At 37.6% G+C, this 12,095-nt stretch overlaps 1 protein-coding gene across 4 annotated transcripts in view; it reads left to right on the forward strand.

Moving 5' to 3' along the window:
• kansl1a (KAT8 regulatory NSL complex subunit 1a) overlaps positions 1 to 12,095 on the forward strand; it is a 27,813-nt gene that overhangs the window by 10,330 nt on the left and 5,388 nt on the right. For 3 of the 4 annotated variants that reach the window (XM_016455211.1, XM_016455210.1, XM_016455212.1), the window contains exons 3-13: positions 5,882 to 6,023; positions 6,175 to 6,317; positions 6,683 to 6,818; positions 6,923 to 7,094; positions 7,653 to 7,838; positions 7,928 to 8,095; positions 8,880 to 9,010; positions 9,397 to 9,515; positions 10,336 to 10,393; positions 10,501 to 10,613; positions 10,691 to 10,949. In XM_016455211.1, the coding sequence (XP_016310697.1) occupies positions 5,882 to 6,023; positions 6,175 to 6,317; positions 6,683 to 6,818; positions 6,923 to 7,094; positions 7,653 to 7,838; positions 7,928 to 8,095; positions 8,880 to 9,010; positions 9,397 to 9,515; positions 10,336 to 10,393; positions 10,501 to 10,613; positions 10,691 to 10,949 (1,627 nt within the window). The remainder of the gene's footprint in view (positions 1 to 5,881; positions 6,024 to 6,174; positions 6,318 to 6,682; positions 6,819 to 6,922; positions 7,095 to 7,652; positions 7,839 to 7,927; positions 8,096 to 8,879; positions 9,011 to 9,396; positions 9,516 to 10,335; positions 10,394 to 10,500; positions 10,614 to 10,690; positions 10,950 to 12,095) is intronic. The other variant, XM_016455213.1, reaches the window with a different exon arrangement.

Raw genomic sequence — 12,095 nt, forward strand, 5'->3', positions numbered from 1 at the left:
GTCCTCTTTTGGAAGGCCAAACAAAGTAGTTTCGCTTTCACAACGAAACACACGGCGGGCTAGAGTGAGCGGAGGTGGGCCGGCTTGAGAACGGAGCGTCCGGCGGGCTTGAGGCAACCACATGTGATGACCCTGGGCTGGACTCCGCTTCGTCCACGGTGAAAGCCGATCTGGCGATCCACAGCGCGAAGTTGATGTATTTCCTCGGCGACCAGCACGGATCAGCTCCAGGCACGACGAAGCGGATATCGTCCTCTTTTGGAAGGCCAAACAAAGTAGTTTCACTTTCACAACGAAACACAAAGTGCCTTCACGACATAGCGGCGGCAACAACAATACTACAGCGAGAATAAAAGTTATGCCTTCTTTCTTTGCGTGAACATTTGGGCGCTTCCCACATCGTGACGTAGACGTGTGGGGGCGTGTTAGAACGAGCCGTTTTAGGTAGGCGTGGTTGACTTTTATAAAGAATATCTCTTTGGATCTCTTTGGACTTTTACTGCAATTAAACACCACTTAAATTCACCGAGAGCTGGAGTGACTGCTGGAGTGCTTTACAGAGATGGGTTTTTTTTTAATGGTCTATGCTCAAAAATTGGCTGAAAATTGAAGACAAAAGTTGTTTATTTTCCTTTTACGAGTATGTTGACAGATTGTGGAACAGTGATTGCCTGGTGAATATAATCGTGTGAGTCAATCTCTCAAAAACATGTCCAGGTCACATTTCACTTCATATTTATAAAGAAATAAATGAAAAATTGCATTTTGTATGAAGCAAATAAGACTTTAAAGGAGACATATTATGCCCCTTTTTACAATATGTAATATAAGTCTCTGGTGTTTCGGGCCTGTCTCTTTAAATGCAAATGAGCTGCTGCTCCCCGCCCCCTTTTCTAGAATAGAGCTACGCCATTACAGCTCGTACCTGCTAAAAAAAACCATATGAGTTTAAACTTATGATATAAGGTTTTCTGAGAGCACACACCCGAAGCACACGGACTGAAAGCGGCCACCACACAGCATGCGAGTACTAAACTAAGTTCTCATTCACACACAGGTTTACTTTAAAAACACACATGAGTTACAAAAAACAGTCGGTTATGTCTGTGAAGGTAAACAGCTGGGAAATAAATCGCATGTTTATTTTAGATCTGTGGGGCAGCAGCAATATACATTAAATAAATCAAGAAATCCACTGCTCTCTTGTCTCCTCTGAGGCTGGGACTGTAAATAGTGTTCTGTGCTCGTCTGTGCAGCCAAAAACGGAACAGTTAGCATGTTTTGCTCAAACTTTCGCCATGGCATTAGAGCTGGTACACCGTTGTCGGTTGCGAAATCAAATGACGGCGCAGTGGGTGTAAACTTACAGATTAAGAGGCGGTAATATTATAATGAGATCCCTTTGCCACATCACCAAGGGAGTGAAATCAGATGCGCTCGTTTTCTCAGACGCTTTCAGAAAAAGGCTTCCAAAAACAAAGTTACTAGGTTAATCTTTTTCACGTTTCCTTGGTTGGTAGATGCACCGGGGACCTGATTATAGCACTTAAAACCTGGAAAAGTCAGATTTTCATGATATGTCACCTTTAAGATATACAAGGGTAGTTCACCCTAAAATGAAAGTTTGGTCATCATTTTCTCACCCACATTTAACTCTGTATGACTTACTTTCTTCCGTGGAACATAAAAGAAGAAATTTTGAGAAATGTCTGAGGTTTTGTCCATACAATGGAAGTCAGTGGTCACAAAAACCTCTTCAAAATATATTTTTTTGTGTGTGTTCCACAGAAGAAAGAAAGTCATACAAGTTTGGAATGACATTTTGTACCAGAAATACTGTAATACATTTCATTTATGATAAAGAGAGTATAAACTGAAAGGGAAAAGTTACCCCAACATATTCTTGACAAGAGATTCACACGTGGTATGTGAGAAAACACAGAGCTAATCAGGAAGTGCCTTTTTTGATCTGATAAAGACTAGTATTAGTTTACTTGTTTGTGTTTGAGAAATATGAGCCAGATTAAGTCCTTCATGCATAATCTGTGCATTCATAATATCCCCCCAAATCTGCTGATGGCCTGTGACAGAAGCTGATGTATTTGGGTATGTGTGCCCCTAGAAACCATCATAAACACTTGTCATGTTGTCAGGACTTTCAGGATTTTCCTTGTTTTCTGTTCTTTTGTCTCCTCTGTCACATCTCTCTCTCTCCCATTCAGCAGTCTTTCTTCACCATTCTCCTCTTATGTTCTTCCTCCTCCCATTCTCACTGTCTGAGCCGAGCCCACTCGTGTTACGTAACCTTTTCCTCTCTCACTTTCTCAGATGTTCTCTTTCTTTTCGTCTTGCATTCCTCCACCCCTTTTCACCATCTTTCCCCCATAATTCCTCTGCATTTCTCTGCCAAGCCTAACCACCTCACATACTTCTCTATTTATCCTCTCTCCCTTTCTCTTCATTCATCTGTTCCATTCTTGCTCTTGTCCTTGCTCGTGCTTGTGCGTCATGACTCAAGAATTACAGCTGTTCTTTCAACCCCCATAGAAAACATGCATCATATTTGTGTGGATTCTTTCTGATTCATGTATTTCCCCCGTGTTCTACAAACATACATTTACTGCTAGGTCTGTATTTGGGGAAAAAAATACAGAAAAAAATACAAATACAAAAATCAGTCAAACTGTGTTTTATTTTATTTTATTTAAAGTAGTAATAAAAATAATATTATAATTAAAAGCCGATAATAATAATAATTATTATTATTGTTGCTAAAATAAAAATGTGACCCTGGACCACAAAACCAGTCATAAGGGTCAATTTTTTTAAATTGAGATTTATACATCATCTGAAAGCTGAATAAATAAGCTGTATGGCTTATAAACATAAGATGTATGGTTTGTTAGGATTGGACGATATTTGGCCGAGATGCAACTATTTGAAAATCTGAAATCTGAGGGTGCAAAAAAAATCAAAATATTGAGAAAATCACCTTTAAAGTTGTCCAAATTAAGTTCTTAGCAATGCATATTACTAATCAAAAATTATGTTTTAATATATTTACAGTAGGGAATTTACAAAATATCTTCATGGAACATGATCTTTACTTAATATCCTAATGATTTTTGGCATAAAAGAAAAATCAATCATTTTGACCCATACAATGTATTTTTGGCTATTGCTACAAATATACCCCAGCGACTTAAGACTGCTTTTGTGCTCCAGGGTCACAAATGACTATGCACCATAGAAATTATTGAAAACAAAAGAATTATTACTATTGTAACATTTCACTGTAAAATTAAAAAATATACAACTGTAAAATTACATTTACTAATATTACAATCACTCATATTCATAGCCTAATTTCTTTTTTAAATTAAGCATGCATAATTTAAATGCAAAGACCGAGCCACACTGAGACGCTGCAAACACTGGCGGATAATGAGCTGCTCATGTGTAAATGAACACAGTGCTGCGCTTCGCTGTGAAACATGCATTGCACTAAGCCATATCATGATATCAGTTATAATTTGATTAATCACACAGCCCTACTTGCAGCTCTGTTCCAGAATTTAGTTATTTGCTAATGCTAATATTGGAATCACTTGCAAGACGAGCATCCTAAGAAGAGTCTGTAGTCTTATTTCAGTTAGCATGCTGCCTTGAAAGGCAACTGCTTATGCAGGCAGCAGACAACAAGACTGCTTACTAGACACACTATCATATCGTAGAAGTTCATCCCTCCCTGTTATAATTGCTTTCATTTTCTCTTGAACCTAAAATACAGTGTAACTCTTAATCTATATGAGTGAAAAATAACAGGCAGGGCTCCATATAAAACAGTTTGCTAAGCCAGCGTGTCAGTCGGCTGGTATTTATCGGTGTTTTGGTTCATCCAGTCCCACCGTCTCACAGTCTGAAAGCCAAGAACAAAGGCAGCAGAGCATTTATGCTAAACGACTCTGTCTTTGTATCCCTCCATCAGCCCAATGTGATTTATGAAACACAATTACGAGATGATTCACTTCACAGCAGGCACAGTGAGGGAGGACGACTCCTTTGTTGTCGTTCTCCCCTTCGTCCAAACGCACACGTGCACGTATGGAAGAGTAGATGACAACAATTAAAGGGATAGTTCATCCAAAAATGTAAATTCTGTTATCATTTACACACCCTCAAATCTGTATGAATTTCTTTTGTCTGTTGAACACAAAAGAAGATATTTTGAAGAATGCTGGTAACAGTTGGTGGTAGCCATTGACTTTCATTGTATGAAAAAAATACTATGAATACTATAAAAAATACTGAAATTCAGTGGCTACCGTCAACTGTTTGTTACCAGCGTTTGGAACAACTTGAGAGTTGTTTTCATTTTTGGGTGAATTATCCCTTTAAGCAATTGTTACATAAAGAATATAGTTGCTGATAAAGGGTCTGTCGATGGTCACACTACACATTGCACTCCATTGACTTCCATTCATATGCATTTGCAAACACAAGCTCATACGAAGAAGTTTCGCATTTCGCTGCGTTCCGGAGTTAAAGTTTGAACTCTGACCTGTGAATTTGTATCATGTGAAGACATGTGAACAAAAGAAGAATGATACATCACGTATCATTGTCGGTTTGCGGTGTATATTGTATACAATTTATTATTTAAGTGTTTAAAATTTATGTTTTTAAAAAGACGCCGGAGAGCATGGCGTCATATCACAACCGGTGTTCTTGAAATTTTTGCAAGCTGGAAGTCTAGTGTGAATGCGGCTAAAATGGACTGCAGTAAACCAGTATGAATAATTTGGTCACTTTATTTGGAGCAGGACTCAGTGGCACCCTCTGTAGTAGGCTCTTGAAGTTATACTACATGTAAGTGATAATATACAGTTAATCAACCTTTATCACAAAATAAATGTGACCATCTTACTGTACCTTATCCCATTATCCCACTACTTGTTGAATAATTAACTAGGCCTAAATAAATGTTGATTTGAGTTCAAATTAATGCAATACCAGTCAGAACAGAGTATTCCAGTGAGCAGCGTAATAATATTTAATATCCCATGTGTGATGGAGGTTCATAGGGCTCAGTGGTGCACATGTAAATTTCCCCTCGTTTATCTTGTCACAGCGAGTTGCCGGGTTCCACGTGGGCAAATGTGAGTGGCTGCGTGTGAGGGCGGGCACAGTGTGTATTCTGAGGCTCGACGCTGTGGGAATGTGCTGAGAGGAACTTTGCCATGAGATGGTGGTGTGCTTTTATGTAGGGTGTACCGCTCACACTACAGGAGTGTGTTTATCATGAAGCCCTGATAAACCAGTATGAACAACCAGTTTCACGTTTGTAGTCACAACACCAGTCCATCACATAAAATTACACCTTGCACTTGCAGTGTTATGAAACAAAATGATTCATATTCATGTTTTGGTCATATCGCCCACCCCTAGATATACTTTCCCTTTCCTGCCTTCTCTTGGTTGCAAAGGAAGTTAAAAAGGAAGTTTAAAATCAAGCTGACAAGTGTCATTTTGTGGGACTGTTACATTAAAACTACTGCCTGTATTTAACTGTATTGATTCATAATGTGGAGTCTGTAAGTGACATGTAAAGATGAGTCTGTGTACTGAATGTTTAACAGTGCCGTCTATGTGTTAAACTCGTTATTTCAATCAAGATGACTGATTTCTTTTGTAATCTGGACCATCAGGGATGGAAAAGTCAAGAGAGAAAAATCCTGAGGGTTTCCTGTTTGTTTTAAATCCAGTTTTTACTTGAAGTAAACAGAGCTAACCCTCTAATGGCTCTCCTAGTTAGCTAAACAACTAAATGTCTAACTTGTTTAAAACATGTTTAACTGGATTGTTCACTTTTCTCTCTCAGATGGAGAAGAGCAGAAGGGCGCTTTGCCAGGGAAAGAGCCACAATCATCAGTCACTGGACTTGGCTGCAGGCTCAGATATCAGACCTGGAGTACCGCATCCGACAGCAGGTCGATATCTACCGCCAGCTCCACACCAGCAAGGTTAGCAGAGCCTTGAATATCTACTGTGTTTGTGTTATAAGACAAAAACAGCATCCAGGTTCAGGACTGTTCGGAATCGGGAATTAGTTTAATGGAATTTGGCTGTATATAAAGTTTTTTTTTTGTGTTTTTTTTTGCATGCTCTCTGCAGGGTCTTGTGGAGCTGGGAGACTCCGCCCCTTCCTGCCAGAGAACTGAAACTAATGAGAATGTCCTAACCTCAACAACATCCCATAATTTCACAGAATCCCAGTCTCGTTTGACAGACACATCTGAGAATGACATCTCCGTTAGGTTTGGACAAATTTAATATTGTGTCGCCGTAAATATTTGAATTTATTGTAAATTGTTACCGTTTGCTAACATTAGAATAACTTGACCCAGTTTAAGTTAAGTGTCTGTAACTTCTATGTACCATGTATATATGTTTTTGATGTAAGTACATAATAGCTGAATATAAAGTGGGGCCTAATAATGCTATATTAACATTATTATGTATTATTATATATTTATAGTATAAAATGCAGTCAATCGACCATTATTGCTAAATTAACTCAGACAGGGTGAATGCAGTGGGGTCTTGTATCAGCATAGATTCATATTATCCATTGGCTTGGCAAAACTGGATTTGACATTGTTTCCACTTTTTCTTATTTCAGTAGCGTGACAGAAATGTCCGGCACATGCCCATCAAATCTGGACAGCAGCTGTACCTCCGCACGAACACGCCCACTGTTGACCTGCAGGAGACGACGTCTTATCCACCCGAACACTGTCCACAATCTCAACGGCAAGGTGCGTTTGTGTGAAGTTTATTAGTATGAATGTATCAATATTCCAGGAGTGCATTTTTTGCTGATTTTGAAGTGTATCAGAAGTGAGTTTCCTTCTTTTATCAGGTTCAGAGAGTGTCTTTTTCACCTCTATGTGTGTGTGAAGTCAACGGCTCATGTGTCATGTGTGGCGGTGCTCCTCCCCTCTCCAAACCAGACTTACCATTTGATCGCCCTCTGCTGGAGAGAGTCGCACATCAAGACCGCAGCATCCACCCAGTTCTGTCCATGCAATCAGGTGAGATGCACATGCACAGTCAGATACAATTAAAGCTAACAACTATTTTCAGATTTTTCTGCAATTGTATATATATATATATATATATATATATATATATATAGTATGTATAGTGATATCACTGATTTCACTAAAAATGGTTTTACTATATCAAGTGATTTTAAAAAAGTGTGTATATGCATGTTTTTAAAAATTTTTATTAAAGATATTTTAGAATTTTATATATCTATATATAGGGTTGGGTGATAAAACGATAACGATAATTATCAAGATATCATTTTAAAACTCAAACAGTCAGAGTAATTAAATTTCACCATATAAAAATGAGGTAGTTACAATACAGATGAACATAAATTTACATCTGCATCCTAACTGAAGCTACCACTACTGTCAACTCAAGCTACTGTCAAATGTGTCACAGATTTAAAAAATACAAATAAATCACAGATTATCAGTTTCATTGATTAGTTGTTCCAGTCCTAGATTTGTTACAATTTCATAAAATTGTAATGATTCTGTCTAAAAGATTTTCTCTTTTCCTCCTCTGGTTGGTCTCAGATGTGGCTCTCAGCTTACAGTTGCAGAAGGTTTTGAGGTCTCATTGGCAGACTCGTCCGTTTGACCGGATCAAACCACTCAAGAAGATCTCTCTGAAACACAAGCTCTCCATCACACCATCATCATCATCCTCCTTCCTCTCCAAACACAAATTCAGACTATCAAACCCACATGCGGCTGCAGTCCGTAAGTAGTACACACACATTGATACTCACAGCCACTGACTGTGACACAGTGACTGAAATCATTCATTTTTAATTCTTTCTCTTTGTCAGGATTGGCCCATCACAAGAGCAGGTCGGAGAGGCTGCACAGGCAGCGAGTGGACAACATCTCATGTGTCCCAAAACCGGACACACTCACACCCTGCCGGCCGGATCGTGTGCTGGACCGTAGTCACAGCAGGAAGAGGGTCAGAGAGCATTCACTGGACAGAGCAGACTGTGAGTGCACCGCTTTCCATAAATACATGACCCTAAATATGTCTTAAACGGCCCTTTCTAATTAATGCTTTTGGTTAATTACTGACAGTGGCATAAAATAAAACATGCAACCATAAAATCTAATTTCAGTAGAATGGGGAGCACCTAGGGTTGGAAATTAATGGGGCTTAGAGCAAAATGCCACCGAAATAAATTCAAGATATGTGGGCAAATAATGTCCCTGCACAATTAAACTAAAACAATTAAGACCGTTGTGGTTAAAGTGAAATGTGAAAATGAATAAAAAGTTTTGATTATGGTATTACATTTAGATCTGCAGACATTGCACCAATGATTTCTTTTTTATGCATTGTTTTGTGCATTGTTGAGCATTATAACCAATCACAGATGTGTCTTTTGAGTGCATGAATGGACAATCAAATCATTATTTTTGTGTAATCTGTTAATTAACATTAGTAATCATTGTTACAGTATCAAGGGCAATAATCGACAATAATTATTTTTGTCATAATATTGCAGCCCTACCCTGTAATGAGTTCCTATTAATTTAATTAACCATTTAATTATGTAATCATAAAAATTGTTCTTACAAATGTAAAGAATCCCCCTGGAAATCAATTGCAGGGAGCAAATATTGTCTCTTAATGGAAAAGTTCATTTTGACCCTGGTACCAAACAGCTCAGTGAGACCAACACACTGTTAATGGCCATAGTTTTGAAATTAAATGGTCAATAAGCACATATGGGTGTCTTATATATATTTTCCCCATTTTTTCTCATATAGCACCAAAGGTGGTGATGGATGCAGGCAGTCCGTGTCCTTCTCTGTCCAGCCTTCACTCCTCCAACACCAGTCCCCTGACCAGACAGCTCTCCCTCCCTATTGAGAGCAGCACTCCTCTGGGAAACAGCGTGGTATGTTCATTATTTTCTTTACAATAGGTTTGATCTCAGCCAAAAGTGCTCTGACATGTGGCACAGTTAAACTTTGAGCGACTTGAGTTTGTGGCTCTTCACAGTCCCGTCCTTTCCCACTTTGCTTGCTATCCACTCGCAGTATACTGTCTAATAATGGCAAAAATACACCAAAATAAATCTTAGCGCATTGCCCTTAAGTCTTAAATTTTTTTTTTTTTTTATCAAATTTAAGGTCATAAAACCTCTTAAATGGTACTTAATAAATAGGGCATACATTTACGGACGGAAGAACAGGAATCATAATATGGTCTAATGTTGATTGTTAAACTTTAAACAAATGTCAGCATTGTACATTGGACTTGTATTTTTGTTGTTTTATACAGCCCATACGGAGAAGAAGAGGCGAGAGTCCGTTTGATATCAACAACATCGTCATTCCAATGTCAGTGGCCGCCACCACCAGAGTGGAGAAACTTCAGTACAAGGAAATTCTCACACCGAGGTGTGTCTCCAAGTCTTAGTCCACCATTCATTCATTTAACTCTGCATAAAGCTGGCTGTATCATATTTGATATGCAAATGTGTAAGTCCTACAATTTATTTACATGATCAAAACTCCATGATCAAAACCTGTTGTACACAATCTTCTCGACTGATTGATAGTTTAGACTTTTTTAGCAAGTAAAAGGCCTCTCAGTATAATTGTAAAATATCCCCTTTCAGGTGTCTTTTTGCTGTGAAATAATTTTTATGAAGTAAATGTAAGAATAGCTTTTATATTAGTAATATTTCAAGATAAACACTTACTGGACTGAAGTAACTTGGGTTTACTTGACTATTCATACATATTATATATATTTTATTTTATTATTATTATTTTAGAAAAATCATCAAAGAGAAAATAAGGCATATAATGCATCAGGCCTGTGAGGAACGTTTATTTGTCCATCTCTCAATCATCATTGTATTGCATTGCGTTATATGGTTTGCCCCCACAATAAAAGCTACAGTTTTGATCATGAAACTATTAAGCATTAAATATCATCTTATGATGTATTATTGGGAGGTATAGAGTGCCAACTGATATTTATATCATTTTATGTAAGTAGTCTGTTATACTGTTGTAAAGATTTACATTATAAGCTATCAGAACTTTATAAGCTATTCTCACTATATCATACTATATGGACCATAAAATCTTGATGTATCAAATATGATACTAAGCGAAAAACACGTGCCAACTGAGATTTTTTTTAGATTTTGATTAAAAATGTTCCATTTCAAATATATCTGCTCATTACACTTATTTCTCTGTTGTTCAGATGGAGGGAAGTGGACATTTTAGCCAAACCACTGGCAGAGGAAGACAATAACATCCCGGTATAACAGCCTTCTATTTTTTCCTCCACTCATTTCATAATATGTATTCCAATTCATCCTCTTGTCGATCCTTATTAGTGATGTGCCCTAATGATTCATCCGTGTAGGTGGAGGACCTATCAGATGCCACGTTCACTAAACTCCACCAGCCGTTAGAGGAGCAGGAGCACTCTCGCTGGCGATGGACGGCTCTCGCACCCGGCAAGAGGAGAGGCAGCAGGTACCTACCCTATTTGATCTTACCAGACAACATTTTTCCTGTTTTGTGAGTTTATAGTTAACCATGTCGTTCCTCAGGTCCTATAAATCCCTGGACGGGCGAACGACACCATCAATAGTGGGAACGAATCCTTCGACGCCTCAGCCCTCATCCCCGGACGCAAGTCACTTCCACATCCTGCAGGACTACGGGCCGGTGCCGTCACCCCTGAGCCCACCCAGCCCTGACACGCCCTGCTCCCGTGACGCACACACACCTCACGCCAGAGACACACACAGACTGCTGTACAGCGAAGACACGTGCGGTTCCACTTCAGACTGCACCTTTGAGGAGACGGTAACACGCGTGTTCTCCTGCCATTTTCATGATCATCATCCTACTCATTTTCTCCACAGAAAAAATATACTGTTTTATTTTACATTCTGCTTTCTAAAGAGCAGTTTAAAATCAGTGCAAATGATTATATTGCAAGCGGTAGTATTTTGGGAAAAGTGTTTATCTTTGAGTTCATCTCATTGCCACTGTTGCAGATTATTCAATTAACTGAACATTTTTACCTTCAGCTAACATTTAATAGTGGGTATGAAAAATGCACTATCAGCTTAATACAAAGGAATAAATATTTAAATAATTAAAAATATATATATTTTACTTGTATGGCTTTACAGGACCAGTGTGAAAAACAATTGTAATTTTGCAATATTTTGAAAAATTGTTTTTATAAAATTAATTTTTTCTCACACAACATAAGTCTTTATACATAAAAATACACTGCCATTTAGTCAAAAGTTTGGGGTCGGTTTTTAAAAGAGTCTCTTCAAAAATATAGTAAAAACTATAATTTTATGAAATATGGTTACAATTTAAAATAACTTTAAAAAAAATTTTTTATTTATTCCTGTGGTGCAAAGCTACATTTTCAGTGCATCATTACTCGTCTTCAGTGTCACATGATCCTTCAGAAATCATTCTAATATGCTGATTTGCTGCTCAATTATTAGTTATTGTTGATGCTGAATTATTAATAAAAGTTATTATTGACTGTCAACTCAAGCTACTGTCAAATGTGCATTTCTAAGAAACAAAAAAATGTAATATTAATACTGCAGCCTGCACTCCAAACTGTGCATGAGTGCATACCTGTTTCATGATTTGAAACAACAGCAGAAACTAAGAAAGGTAAAGATATTTGAAGGAAAAATGACTAGAAAAGTTCAAAAACGTGAAGTGTTTGTAATGTTATGACCCTAAAGAGTAGTTTAAAACCACAATTAATGGTCTGGTTTCTACAACTTTGCAAAAATCTGCCTTTGAACTTGAAAGAATAAAGATGCTAAATTTATTATGATAATTATCGATATCAACTGAGTTTTGGCCATATTGCCCAAACCTATATATATATATATATATATATATACAGTACATGTGTGTATATATATATATATATATATATATATATATACAATATATGTGTGTGTATAT

Source organism: Sinocyclocheilus anshuiensis, unplaced genomic scaffold (assembly GCF_001515605.1).
Source record: "Sinocyclocheilus anshuiensis isolate Anshui unplaced genomic scaffold, SAMN03320099.WGS_v1.1 scaffold287, whole genome shotgun sequence".
Lineage (NCBI taxonomy): Eukaryota > Metazoa > Chordata > Actinopteri > Cypriniformes > Cyprinidae > Sinocyclocheilus > Sinocyclocheilus anshuiensis.